General features: G+C 38.0%; 2 protein-coding genes across 4 annotated transcripts in view; one reads left to right on the forward strand and one right to left on the reverse strand.

Annotated features, from left to right (window-relative positions):
* The window catches only part of Wdr19 (WD repeat domain 19), a 73,509-nt gene that overhangs the window by 21,917 nt on the left and 36,649 nt on the right, over nucleotides 1-14,943 (forward strand). For all 3 annotated transcript variants that reach the window (XM_015482040.2, XM_048784347.1, XM_048784348.1), the window contains 7 exons: nucleotides 1,111-1,217; nucleotides 2,085-2,207; nucleotides 8,029-8,178; nucleotides 11,125-11,272; nucleotides 11,401-11,605; nucleotides 14,103-14,262; nucleotides 14,458-14,568. In XM_015482040.2, coding sequence (XP_015337526.1) covers nucleotides 1,111-1,217; nucleotides 2,085-2,207; nucleotides 8,029-8,178; nucleotides 11,125-11,272; nucleotides 11,401-11,605; nucleotides 14,103-14,262; nucleotides 14,458-14,568 — 1,004 coding nt within the window. The remainder of the gene's footprint in view (nucleotides 1-1,110; nucleotides 1,218-2,084; nucleotides 2,208-8,028; nucleotides 8,179-11,124; nucleotides 11,273-11,400; nucleotides 11,606-14,102; nucleotides 14,263-14,457; nucleotides 14,569-14,943) is intronic.
* Rfc1 (replication factor C subunit 1) overlaps nucleotides 14,117-14,943 on the reverse strand; it is a 111,063-nt gene continuing 110,236 nt past the window's right edge. Inside the window, exon 26 of the transcript XR_007341062.1 lies at nucleotides 14,117-14,247. The gene's annotated coding sequence lies outside the window, so the exon portion shown is untranslated. The remainder of the gene's footprint in view (nucleotides 14,248-14,943) is intronic.

Raw genomic sequence — 14,943 nt, forward strand, 5'->3', positions numbered from 1 at the left:
TTCCATTGTGTATAAATGCCACATTTTTTAATCCATTCATCCACTGAAGGACATCTAGGTTGGCTCCACAGTTTAGCTATTGTGAATTGTACTGCTATGAACATTGATGTGACTGTGTCCCTGTAGTATGCTGTTTTTAGGTCCTTTGGGTATAGTCCGAGAAGAGGAATAGCTGGGTCAAATGGTGATTCCATTCCCAGATTTCCATGGAATCTCCATACTGCTTCCCAAATTGGCTGTCCCACCAGCAATGTATGAATGAACTTTTTTCCCCCACATCCTCGCCAACACTTATTGTTGTTTGTCTTCATAATAGCTGCCATTCTTACTGGAGTGAGATAAAATCTTAGAGTAGTTTTGATTTGCATTTCTCTGATTGCTAGAGATTATGAGCATTTTTTTATATATTTGTTGATTGATTGTATATCCTCTTCTGAGAAGGGTCTGTTCATGTCCTTGGCCCATTTATTGATTGGATTATTTGGGTTTTTTTGGTGCTTAGCTTGTGAAGTTCTTTATATACCCTAGAGAGTAGTGCTCTATCTGATGTGTGAGGGGTAAAATTTGCTCCCAGGATGTAGGCTCCCTGTTCTCCTCACAGATTATTTCTTTTGCTGAGAAAAAACTTTTTAGTTTGAATCCATCGCATTTCTTGATTCTTGGTTCTCACTTAACACAGTGGCTTTGTTAGGCACACCTATGCCTGATAGCTTAACAAACTATGGGTCCCTCTCCCCTTTTATTCTTTGAGTAATGTCTAATATCATGTGAAGAAAGCTTTCCCTCCCTCTTCCTCTCCACTTTTTTCCCCTACTCTAGATCAGATAACCTTCAGGAAAAGACCTGAGAAGTAACCTGTAGAATAGAAAACCCCATTAAGCTTCTTGTCACTTAAGGTTTAATTCACTTATTTTCTCTTGTTTCATATGAACCATTATGGAATTCCCGAAAGCAAATTTATTTGGCTACTATGATTTTCTTTACAATAGCTGAAATAAGATTTAAGTTCAGAAGATTTTTACAAAGACACACATTTAAAAATTATTTGCAAATACTTGTATGAGGTAGTTTTGCCTAATTTCAGTATGTTAATTTTTTACATTGATACAGGTGTAAAAAAATTAAAAGACGTAGAATATCTTGGAACAGTAGCTAGCATCTGTCTTCATTCTGACTATGCTTCTGCACTTTTTGAAGGCAAAGTCCAGTTACATTTGGTAAGTATAATTCTGATATCTTGGAAATCTGCTAGTTTAAGTAGTAATAATGAATAACCTCATGTCTCACTATCAAGAACCTTGGTCAGGCAGCAAGTATATAAAGCCTAGCTAGAAAGCCAGGTATGGGTAAGGGTGAACAAAACTCTTCCCCTTCTGTATGAGATGTTCAAGTGACATTTTAGCCCTGTTCTCTAGAACCTTGATAAATAGCAACAGTGCTCTTTACCACATTGCTTATAGTAAAAATAATCCAGTTGGTAAATTGCATCTAGAAGGAACCACAAATGAACCATAAACCTCTGGGCTTTCTGCAATGCAATGACTCTTAGATTTGTGCATGTTACATGTGAGGATCCTCAAAATTATGTCCATTGACTCATTCAACAAATATTGGCACCTGCTATGACAGGACTTCTAAATCAGGGCATCTGCCACATAAATAACTTTTCATTCTTTTTTTTGGTACCGAGGATTGAACCCAGGGGTAGTTACCTACAGAACCACATCCCCATCCCTTTTTTAAATATTTTATTTAGAGACAGGGACTCACTGAGTTGCTTAGGGCTTCACTAATTGCTGAGGCTGGCTTTGAACTCACAGTCTTCCTGTCTTAGCCTCCCGAGCTGCTGGGATTACAGGCATGCACCACCATACCCAGCACACATAAATATCTTGACTCTTCTCATCTGGGGAGCCAAAGAGATTGGTGGGAACACCTAATGCTGCCCTGCAGGCCAGCTGTGGTTGCTGTCAGGTATATTTCTGAGTAAGCAGGCCCAAGGTAGTCTTGAGATTCCAAATGTGTAGTTGAACTTGAGAAAAAGGACACTTTGCACATTTATGCAAACAATCTTTACATTTTAGATAGAAAGTGAAATCTCCAATGCTCAAGAAGAACGTGAGACTCGACTCTTCCCAGCAGTGGATGATAAATGCCGTATTTTATGTCATGCCTTAACTGGTGATTTCCTCATCTATGGGACAGATGTATGTATTGTCTTTTTTAATATAGAGCATAGAGGATTTCTAATTTTTACTTTGTGACTTAGACTTTTTCCTACTATTGTTTTTCTATATATTTTTCGGTATTGAATTCAATATGAGGAATGAAGTTATCTGTGATTAATCATACACTTATGCAGAATATAGATGGTATGATCTGCTAGTATAAGCGTCTTGTGATTTTTAAGCAATTTCTTAATTTATGAAATTGAAAGGGCAGACTTGGCATGGTGCCATCACTAAAAGCAGGTGAAAAGCTGATTCATGACAACTTCCCACAAGACAGAGAGGTGAATGAGAAATGACTTGGGACAGCTCTTCTCCAGGCTGCCTGCTCTGTCATGTCCCTGTCCAACTAGATTTGAGCCTCACCTCTGTGCCTGTGTGAATGTTGCAAAGTAGCCATGCTGTTATGGTGGAGCTCTCCCCCCTGGGCCTGGACTTTTCTTTACAAGACCGTTTTAAACTACAAATTCAATGGTGTCAGTAGAAAGCAAGCTATTCAGGTTATCTGTTTTTATTCATTAGTGAACTTGGATACTTTGTGCCTTTGAAGGAATGCGTCCATCTAAGTTATGGCATAAAATTATACTATTCCTTATTATTCTTTTAATAGTTGTAGATCTGTAGCAATATCACTCGTCTCATTTCTGATGTCGTAATTTGTGTTTTTTTTTCCCCTGATTGGTCTACCCAGAGGTTTATCAATTGTGTTGATCTTTTCAAATAAATAGCTTTTTTGGTGTGGGTTTTTTTTTTTTTTTTTGGTTTTTCTCTATTGTTTTCCTGTTTCCTCTTTCATTGATTTCTGCTCCATTATTTATCCTACTGATTTGGGTATTAATCTGTTCTTTTTTTAGTTTTTAGGACAGGAGATGATTTCATTTACTTGAGATCATTCTTCTTTTCTAACATAAGCCCTTCAGTGGGAGGAAATTTCCCGTATGTCCTACTTTAGCAGCATCCCCCAAATTTTGGTATATTGTATTTTTTGTTTTTATTCAGTTCAAAATCTTTAGAATCTCCCTTTTGATTTTTTATTTTATTCATGGGTTTTTAAATACTGCATTGATAAATTTGCAGACAACTGAGATTTTTTCCAGACATCTTTCTGTTACTGAATTCTGATTTCATTCTATTATGGTTAAGGAATATAATTTGTCTGACAAATTATTTTAAATTTGTGAGACTTATTTTATGGTACAGAAAGTGATCCACTTGGTAAATATTCCTTTTGTAACTGGAAGGAATATATATGCTATTCTAGAGATGAAGTTGGTTGATAACATTCAAGACTTCTGTATCCTTTCTGATTTTATATTTCTTTATTCAGTCAATTATTGAGAGCTACAATTGTGAATCTGCCTATTTATCTCTTTGTGTTTTCTGTTCTCTAAGCGTTTTATGTATATTGAAGCTCTCTTGTTAGGTATCTAACCATTCTGGATTGTTTTATTTTCTTGACAGATTAGCCACTTTATCATTTTGAAATGACCTTTTAAAATCTCTGGTAATAGTTTTGCTCTGAAATCTATTTTTCCTGATAGTAACACAGCCATTTCAGCCTTCCAGAATGTTATCCTGCTGTATCTTTTTCCATTTTTAACTTTTTTGTATCTTCATATGTAAACTATTTTCTTATAAGTAGCATATAGTTGGATCCCACAGTCAGACAGTCTCTCTGCCTTTTAGCTGGGGAGTTTAGTCTTTTAAGTATAATGAATTACCTACCTGTTTAGGTTTCAGTCTGTTATCCTGTTATTTTCTACTTGTCCCATCTGCTTTCCATTGCCGTTTTCTTCCTCCTTCACCTTCCTTCAGACTGCGTATTTTATTATTTTATCTCATCTGGTGACTTATTAATTATAACCTTTGTTATCTGGGGTTTGGTCTATGCCTGTATTCGAGTGATGGTGTACCATGTAATGCTCCCCTCCAACCTCAGTGCCACTGCCACCGTCTTGCTTTAACAGTTATCATAAACCCCTTGGTGCTTTGTTATTAGTTTTGTTTAAACAATCAGCTATCCTTTAAAGAGATTTAAGAAAGAAGTGGCTTAAATATTTATTCATGTGGTTGACATTTTTGGTGCTCTTCATTCCATTGTGTGAATCCATGTTTCCACTTGGTATCTTTTTCTTCTGCCTGAAGGTTTAACTTTATCAATATGCTTCATAATGGTTTCCTATCCATGAATTCTTTTAGCTTTTGGTCTGAGAAACGTCCTTGTTTCACCTTTATTTATTTATTTTTTTAAGATGTCTTCGCTGGGTGTAGAATTCTAGGCTGACCACTTCTTTCTTTCGGTACTGTTTCTGCCTCGCTGTCTTCTCACTTGCATTTTTTCCAACAAGAAATCTGTCATCTTGATCTTGTTCCTCTGTGTGCAGTGTTTTTTTTGCTCTGCTTTTACTATTTCATCTTAATCACTGCTTTTGAGCAATTTGATTGTAATGTGTCGTGATGTCGTTTTCTTCCTTTTTCCTGAGCTTGAAATTGTTGACCTTCTTGAATCTGAGAGTTTACAGTTTTAATCAAATTTGGACCCTTTTAGCTATAATATCTTTAAATTTGTGCTGCCACTCTCTAATTGCAGGGATTCTACCTACCTGTATATTGCGGTGCTAAAAGTGTTTCACAGATAAAACTCTTTACATTTTTAAATTCTCTTTCTTCTTTTTCATTTGCAGTAGTTTCTACTGCTGTATTTTCAAAATCACTAACCTTTGTTTTATCATGTCTGAGCTGCCATTAATCTCATCCAATTATTTTAAATTTTAAACATGGTGATTTTCATCCATAAAAGATCTATTTGGGTTTTTAAAATGTCTTCCATGTCTCCAATTAGCTTTGAAACACATGCTTTACAGTTATAATCATCTTTAATGATCTTATCCACTAATTCTAATATCTGGGTCCATTTTGGGTCAGTTCTGATTGATCATTCTCATTATGGGTCATATTTTTCTGTATGTCTGGTAATTTTACCTCTTGGGGTTCTGGATATATTTGTATTCCCCTAAATATTCTTGAACTTTGATGTGGGGCACGGTTCATTTATTTTAAAAGAGTTTGACTCATTTGAGTCTTGCTTTTATCATTTTTTAAAATAGATTTTTAGTTGTCAACGGACCTTTATTTTATTTATTTATATGTGGGCTGAAAATCGAACCCAGTTCAGTGCCTCACACATGCTAGGCAAGCACTCTACCACTGAGCTACAACCCCAGCCCTTATCATTTGTTTTTGGCAAGTATGAAATAGTGCTCAGTTACAGCCAATTATTTCCCATTCCTGCAGCATGGCTTTCCTGAGTACTCTACCCAAGGCCCCTGTGGATTTTAAGTTTTTAGAGTGTGGACCACTTTGTTTCTTTTGGATGGTTCTTTCTTGGCCTCAGTACCACCTGAGTCAAGATGGACCCCTCTCTAGAGATCTCCAACTTCTCTTTCTCTTTGCAGCTTCGTCCTTTCTTGGACTCTATCCCGTCAACTCTAGCCACTATTTTCTTCTCCCTGTGCTCTCAGCTCCATCTCCACAACTGCATGCTCCACCTGCAGCCCCAACCCCCTTGCCATGATTTGAAATCTCTCTGAAAGCAATAGCTAGAGTTGTCATAGGACTCGCCTTTTGCCCCTCTCTCAGAGATCAATGTCCTTTGTTGCCTAATTTCAGCATCTTGAGAATGGTTGTTTCATGCACTTTGTTTATATATGTATAAAAAAAATACAAGTGGTTGTTTTGGATAGAAAAGAAAATCCAGTGTCTCACTCCGTCTTGGCCTAAGTGAAGTCCAAGATGTTATCATGTATTTTTATTTCAATTAAACTTTTTCTTTTGAGATCCTTGCAAAATTAAATGCAGTTGTCAGAAATAAGAGATCCTATGATCCTATGTACCTAGGTTCCCCAGTGTACAATTATAGTCCAGTGTCACAACCATGTTGAGATCCGTACAGTCAGAACAATTCTGTCACCACAGGGATCCCTTCTGTTACTGCTTTAGACCACACTCACTTTCCTCCTAACCCCACCCCTCCTTAACCCCACCCCTCCTTAACCCCTGGTAACAAATAATCTGTTCTCTATTTCTATAATTTTACCATTTCCATAGAAATCATATAATATCTATCCTTTTCAGATTGGTTCTTTTTCACTCCATGTGCTTCTCAGGAGATTCAGCCAGGTTGTATGTAGCAGCATTTGCCTTTTTTATTGCCAAGTAGTGTTCCGAGGTATGGTTGCACCAGTATGTTCAACCTTTCACCCACTGAAGAGCTTCTAGATTGACTTCAGAGTGGGGTTTCTTTTTTGGGTGATGAATTGTTTTAAGTTGATTAAAGTATTGTACAACTCTGTAAACATGCCAAGAGCTGTACACTTTGAGAGAGTGAATTTCATGGTATGTGAATTACATTTTCATAAAGCTACTAAAGAAAAAAAAATGAGTGTAAGCACCTTTTAAACAGGAATAAGAATCAGTTGAGCACATCCATGTCTATTTTCTGGGTCCTCTGCTCCATTCCATTGACCTGTGTGGCGTCCCTCCACCTATACCACATAGTCTTGATTATCACAACTGTACATTTTTTAAAAATCTTTGAAATTGGGCAAACTAATTCCCACTTTATTCTTCATTTTCAAACTTGGTTCAGCTCATCTAGTTGCTTTGCCATTCCGTATAAATTTTAGAATGATTTGTATCTTCAAAGAAATTTTGTTGAGATTTTTATTAGAATGATGTTAAATGTATATAGTTAGGAAAATTAACATTTCTACTATGGTGGTCTTCTAATACATTATGAATATAGCGTTTTGTATTTAGTGTTTTGTAATTTTCAGCATGAAAATCCTATGCATGTTTTGTTACATTTACACCCAGATATATAAATGTAGATTATCCCTTATCCAAAATGTTTGAGACCAGAAAGAAATGTTTCGGGTTTTATTTTGTTTTGTTTTGTTTCGTTTCACTGGGGATATTTATATAGATATCACTAGTTGAGCATCCCTAACCTGAAAATCTGAAATCTGAAGTACTCCAATGTCTGAAAACTTCTGAGTGTCATGTTGGCACACAGAAAATTTCAATTTCAGATTTTCAGATTAGGGATGTTCAGCCTTTATTGTGTTTTCAATTTTGAGATGTGCAAGTTCATTGCTAATATATAGAAATACAGTTGATTGTATCAGGTAAGGTTTTTGTTTTGTTTTTATCTTAAAACTAATTTTCTAGTTTACTAATTAACAGAAAAAATATTTGAAAAAACACAATCTGAAAGTTTCTCTTCAGCAACAAGGGTATTTCAGCAAGTAAGAAATACTATGAATTAATTATTTCATGTCATTAAAAGCATATGAATTAATAGAATATTGAGTCACTTGTATATTCTCATTGCATTTATTTTTAGGGATCTGTACACTGCATACATACTAAATATTGTTAGGCCTCTCCTTCATCAAAAATAATGATGCAGGCCGGACATGGTGGTACACGCTTGTAGTCCCAGCAGCTAGGGAGGCTGAGACAGGAGAATTGCCGAGTTCAAAGCCAGCCTTAGCAAAAAGCGAGGTGTTAAGCAACTCAGTAAGACCCTATCTCTAAATAAAATACAAAATAGGCCTGGGGATGTGGCCCAGTAATTGAGTGCCCTTGAGTTCAATCCCTGGTACAAAATAATAATAATAATAATAATAATAATAATGCTGCTCTAAAAATTAGGAAGTGTATTTAACTTGAACATGGAAAGTCAGTATTTCCTTGACCACCCCTTTTATTTCCATAACTGGATTTTTTTTTTTTTTAGACTGGCGTCATTCAATATTTTTATATTGAAGACTGGCAATATGTTAATGATTATCGACATCCTGTTGGTGTGAAAAAGATTTTTCCTGACCCAAATGGGACCAAATTAATTTTCATTGATGAAAAAAGTGATGGATTTGTTTACTGTCCAGTAAGTCTAGAAATTTTTTAAATGTTTGTTTAAATAAATGTAATATAAGAAAAAGGTGTTATTAAAGTAGAGCTCATGTAAAATTTTCCTACACAGTATCAAAGATTATGCAACTTGCTATCACCTATCGCGTTGTTACATTTCATTCAACTTTTAACCTTGTTACTGCACGGTATTATCATTACAGTCTACCTTCCTGCACATGAGTTTTCTCTCTAGATGTGCAGGAAGCCTCAGAAGGCAGAGGCTATACCCTGTCCTTTCTGCCCATCTTAGTTGATTCTTAAAAATGGATGGACCTATCCAAAAAGTCAGTTACTCCTATTTTTGGACATCCTTCACGTTTTTGAAAATAGATTTAGAAAGAGGAAATGTGCTTTATGATCATTACCATACTGGGGCTTTTCATTTATTTTTGACTCACCCTTAATGGTCTCCCGAATGCTGGGTCCCGGCTCACAACCCGCAGCGGCTCCTGGACTCAACTTAATGTGGCTCCCGGGTGTCTGTTCTGCCTAGTGTCTGCCCAGTGAAGGCGCTTTCCGTCCCTACCGTACCTTCCTTGGTATGAAGATTTCATTCCTCCTCCTTCCCTCCTTCCTTTCTTCCTTTCCTCTCCTCTCTTCTCTTCTCCTTTTCCTTTCCTTTTCTTTTCCTTTCTTTGAAAAATATAACAAGAAGCCTGGATTATTTATGCCAGATTCCCATTGTGGACTTCCCACTCAACTCATTCCCCTCCCGTCCCATAACAGAGGAGGAAGAATAATATAAACATGAAGAGAACATCCTGTTCCCTCCACTTAACTGGCACAGGTTCCCCTGGTTACCAGGTGCCAATCAGAGCTGCCTCCCCCCACGCCGTCCCCATGGGTTCACCCACTGCTTTGACAGGGTATCTGGAGGTGGCAGGACCAGTGGGGTGTCTATCAGGAGGTCAGGTCAGTGCCTGGCGATGACTGCTAGGGAACCGGTGGAGAGTAAGAACAACCATAAATAAGTGGATGCCATTTATCGTTCTCCTTTCATAGTTCTCTTTTCCTTGATCATTTATGTGAAAGAGCTGAGTAATTGGATTCCCAGTTTCCCTGTATTTCTAGATGGAGATGGTTCTAACACTCTGTGGGGTCATTGGATGACAACTAAATGGGATGATGTGTGTAGGTTTTTGTATATAATAGGTGCTACACAAATGGCTACACTTAAAAAAAAAAAAAATCCTGTATCCTCCATCTACTGTGCTCATCCATATAAACTGAGCCTCAGTATAACCTAGAGGTTAGAAGCATAGACTCTGGAGCAGGCTGGGGTTCAAACCCTGGCTCTTCAACTAATTAGCTGTGTGACTTTGGGCTGATTATTCTGTGCCTGAGTTTCCTCATTTGAAAAGTGGGGCTAATTACAGTACCTGTCTTGGAGAGAATAATGTTACAATTAAATGAGTTTACACATATAGGTATATAATTATGAGTAGATAATATAGTACCTTTTAGTAGTACTGTCAAATTGGAATTTAATGTGAACCACATAGAGAATTTTTAATTTTCTACTAGCCAGATTTTTTAAAAAGATAAAAAGAAAGAAATGGAATTTTTTTTTGCAAAGCAGGGGATCAAAACATGAATTTAATTTTCATGTATTTAATATAACCTAACATTATCATTTCAATATGTAGCTAAACATAAAATTATTAATGAGATGCTTTACATTTCTTTTTTGCTTTGAGATCTAGTATGTGTTGATTGGTTTAGGCACATTTGAGTGCCCAATAGCTTTAGATGGATATGTTATCTAGGCCCAGGTTAGAGGCTACTTGAGTTCTGACTAACTGGGTTTAGTTGCCTGCCCACATCAGTGAAAAGAGAAAGCTATATAAAAAGGAAAAATTAATTCCAGTTTGGCCCAAACTAGGAAGACAGTTAATCTACTTTCCTCGTGCTACAGAAATGTCACAATTGGTAGGAACAAAAAGCCAGGAAATATGCATACATAGATTCAGCCAGGCTGTGCTAGCCGGAGTTAGATTGCAGTTCCAGTTTTCTGATTTTCACCAGGGCTTTGGGGGTGGTTTCATCTCCCATTCTCAGCATGAGATGATGGACTGTAGAAAGCTGGGGGCAGGAAATGCTTGCACAGATTAGTAGGAAATGGATAAGAAAAACAATTTGGAGCTTCTGATTTTAAATGGGCCCATTACAGATATTATAATAGCAGCTATCATATCATATAACACAGCTCTGTAGTATCAGTTATTATTTGGAAGAATCATAATATCATTCTCATTTTGAGAGAAGATGGACTAGGAAGAACACACGGTTCTCCATTTAAGATGTATGTAACCCTATCTGCTTAAGTTCACAGAAATTATGTGGATTTTAAATGTTTATGTCATTATAGTATTATATTTATAGATTTTTGAAATAAAGCATCCCCAGTATAATTTTTGTAAATTTCAAATCATGCATGAATAACTTCTGTTTCTTAACACCTGTGTTATTTACTACCCATTATTATTTAAAAGTTCCTGGGGTTATAGCCTAGCATGGTGAGGCCCTGGGTTCTATCACCAACAACACACACGTGCACACACACACACACATACACACACGTCTGGAAACAGGTGTGTTTGTGGTGTAAACTTCTGCATCTTGAGCAGCTTCTACATGTTATTCTTAACCTGAAGCCATTGTTTTTAGACTTGTAGTTTCCTATAAATTCCCCATAGTTTAGATCAAACCCTTGATTTGCCAAATAGCTGGGGTTTTTCCAAGTCTGCTGGGGTATAGGACTAGGAAGAGGAACTTCCCTTCCTGCTGTGGTTGGAGTAACTTTGGGTCTAGTTGGGGGTTGGGAAGCTCTGCCAGTTAAGGCTGTAGATAGGCTCCTGCCAAGGCAAATGATAATGATCTAAACACAGACGTGGGTGACTCTATAAACCCTATTTTGTAGGTTAATGATGCTACCTATGAGATTCCAGATTTCTCACCAACCATTAAAGGTGTTCTTTGGGAAAACTGGCCAATGGATAAAGGCGTATTTATTGCTTATGATGACGATAAAGTGTACACTTATGTCTTTCATAAGGACACCATACAAGGTACTGAATCACTTTTTTGTACGTTCATTGGTAAATCAATTTCCATTGCAAAGAAATCAAAACCTTCCTTTCTGATGTTTGTGCTAAGTATTCACTTTTGTCATTAAGAGGTCTGCTTTATGATATAGGATCCAAGGTTATTTTGGCTGGTAGCACCAAAGTTCCCTTCTCTCATAAACCTCTGCTGTTGTACAATGGTGAGCTGACCTGCCAGACAGAGAGTGGAAAAATCAACAGCATCTTCCTCAGCACCCACGGCTTCCTCCACAGTTTAAAAGACAAGTCGCCTAACGAACTGAGACAAATGTTGGCCCAGACTTTAATGCTCAAAAGGTAGGGTTGCAGACACTTGGCTTGGAGCTTCTCACGTGCTTTTGTGATTTTTCAAGGTCAAACCCAATTCCGTAGATATGTATAACACTACTGGCTTACTTCACAAGGCTGTTATGAGGCTCAGATAAAATAATGAATAGAAAAATATATATAAATTCCAAGGAAGTACCACTATCGGATGTTATAGCTAAAAGTATTGTTTACAAGAAAAACCCTTCAGAATAAAAAAGTTTCTAAGGATCTATGTAGCCCAGGTGTTATGAAATTCTAATAAACTGAATTATTTCGACAATATCGACTTTATCATAACGAAGTCTGACTTTGCCTTGCTTCAAGATTTCCTTTTCCTGCTGTTTTCTTTTATGTCTTGGGACCACCATGAATTCTTTGGTGGTTCTGTTTCTTCTAACCATCTCTGAAGTGGTGCTGTTTTTAGCATCCCCATGAGCTCCTTTATTGTCTTCTCACTCTGTTTCTCCTGAGCAAATCATCTCTACTTCCAAAGCATCGATACAGTCCATGTGAGGCTGACGTCAAAATCTGTCTTCATCTTAAACCTGTGTTTACAACTGCTTTCAGATCTCCACAAGCTCCTCAGACTTGCCTGCCTAACACCGAGCTGTCCTTCTTCCCCCATCCCTGTCTTGATCAACTTGTCCAATACACACACACACACACACACACACACACGAGCACCTCGACTTCAAGATCATCTTCTCCTCTCGTTCTCCTATGTCTTCATTCAGATACTGACTTGGAACGATGTATAATATGACCACTTGCTAACTGGTCTCTTTGCAGATAGCCTCATGAAGATCTGTCCTGTTTTCACACAGTTTTCTTTTCTTTTTTCTTTTTTTAGTTGTTGATGGACCTTTATTTTATTTATTTGTATGTGGTGCTGAGAATCGAACCCAGTGCCTCACGCATGCTAGGCAAGCGCTCTACCACTGAGCCACCACCCCAGCCCCTTCACACAGTTTTAAAAATATGAATCGGATCCTCTCGTTCCTCTGTTCAAGATCTTTCAGTGGGCATGGCTGTGTAGCTCAGTGGTAGAGCACTTGCCTAGCATGCACAAAGGTCCCATGTTCAAATCCAAGCATGAAAAGAGAGAAAGAAAGAGAGAGACTGACTGACTCTTGACTAAACTGTAAAATTAAAAAAAAAAAAAAAAATTCAGTTGACTTACAATTGTCTTTAGGAAAAAAAATCCAAATTCCTCAGGGATCCCAGTATGGCACACTCAGCTCCCTCTCTGTTCCACTGGCAGCTTAAATTAATTATTTTTCATGCTTCTTCCTGGAATGCCCTTCCCCCATCTCTGAAGGACAAAACTCGTCATTCTTTAGCCACCAGGCAGCCATCTCCTCCAGGAAGCCTTCCCTGACTCCCCCCCACCATGAAGTCCCAGCTGGGGGTTTTGTGGCATGTGCCTCAGGGCCAGGATGAAGTGCCTCTAGTGCTTCAGAACACTTCACTACTTACCACCGCTGTGTGACTTGAGCCAGTCTCCTAAGGCGCCTAAGCTCACTTCTTCATCAGTAAAGGAGAAGTAACAATTTGTAGTGGGTGAGGTTGTCGGGGTGGTATAATAGAATGTGTGCAAACAGCACAAAGAGTCACGTACCCAGAGCACTTGGTTCCCTCTGTCGCACCATGTGGGGCTCATTTGTTCACTTTCCTGTCTCTTCCTCCTTCCCGGGTCATAGCTGCCCTAAGGGCAGTGACTGTGTGTTTGACCTTGTATCTTGGTTCTAAGCACAGTTCCTGGCACTTAGCACAGAGGTGCTCAGTAAATGTGTGCTGGATAGAAAAATGGACAGGCGGGCAGGTGGATGGCTGAGTAGGTGGGTGCGTGTGAGGTTTTCACTGCGGCAGATTCTATGAAATTGAGTTGGCATGTGTGTTCATGTTTTAAGCCAGAGATCAGCAAACGTTTTCTGCTATGGGCCAAATTGTAAATATTTCAGGCTTAAGGGCCACAGGGTCTCAGTCACAGCTGCTCAGCTGACTCTTGGAGCACAGAAGCATCCAGAGAGAGTCCAGACAGGAGCAGACTGCCAAGTCACCCTGTTTCACTCAGACTTTACACCAAAAGCTAAAAGCAGATTGGGCTTATCCTTTTGGCCAGTTTACTGACCCGTTTTCCCCTTCTAAATTTATAGGACTTTATTAGGTTTAAGTGTAAACAAAAACAATTTTCATCTATGTGTGAAATAAAAGTACAAAAAAAAAAAAAGAATTAGTTAATTGAGGCAGAAGGGCTGGTTACAGAGAGTTGATTCAAATTAATTTTTAAAAAGGCAAGGGAAAACATTTGTCATACAAAAAAAGACAGTTTATATATTTTTTTCATTAACAAGTGACAATTATAGGTTAAAAAAATGTTTTGCAAAGTTTATTTAGCACATGATAATAGATGATATGTAATCTGTAAATTGCCAAATAGGTGGCAGTGGCGCTCTCCAATTAAGTGTGTATACTCAAATCCCAGGTTTTCTGATGCTTGGGACATATGCAAGATTCTGAATGATCATGCTGCCTGGAATGATTTGGCCAAAGCTTGCCTGCATCACATGGAAGTGGAGTTTGCAATCCGGGTTTATCGGGCAATTGGAAACGTCGGCATAGTGATGTCCCTAGAAGAAATAAAGGTATACAGCATTTTATGAGAATTATCAGATTAAGATTTAAATGTTATTTCTTCAAATATTTTATTTCCTTAAGTTAATGTTACCTAACTCATAAACAAGCAAATAGAACATTGCCACTTCCTACTGAGCACAGTCTTTTTAAAAATGGAGTTAAACCTCTGTATTTCTTCTTATCAAAACTGCTTTTCTTTACAGGGAATAGAGGACCACAATCTTTTGGCAGGACATCTTGCCATGTTTATGAATGACTTCAACCTGGCTCAGGACCTGTACCTTGCATCCAGCTGTCCTGTGGCTGCCCTAGAGGTATGGCTTTAAATAAGGAGGGAAAGAATGTGCAGAGAAGGAGGTCTCCCCTTCTTTCTGGTTAAAACTTCTTAGTTCCAGACACCATATGCCTTCCCCCTCCTAAAATGTAAACATTTAAGCTTTTAAGAATCCCTGAGTAGCCAGGCACAGTGGTGCATGCCTGTAATCCCAGCAACTCGGGAGGCTGAGACAGGAATATCACAAGTTGGAGGCCAGCCTCAAGCAATTTAGCAAGGCCCTAAGCAACTTAGTGAGACCCTGTCTCAAAAAACAAAAAGGGCTGGAGGATGTGACTAAGAGGTAAAGCACCTATGGGTTCAAGCCCCAGCACACACACACACACACACCAAAAAAAAAAAAAAAAAAAAAAAA

Source organism: Marmota marmota, unplaced genomic scaffold (genome assembly GCF_001458135.2).
Source record: "Marmota marmota marmota unplaced genomic scaffold, marMar, whole genome shotgun sequence".
NCBI lineage: Eukaryota > Metazoa > Chordata > Mammalia > Rodentia > Sciuridae > Marmota > Marmota marmota.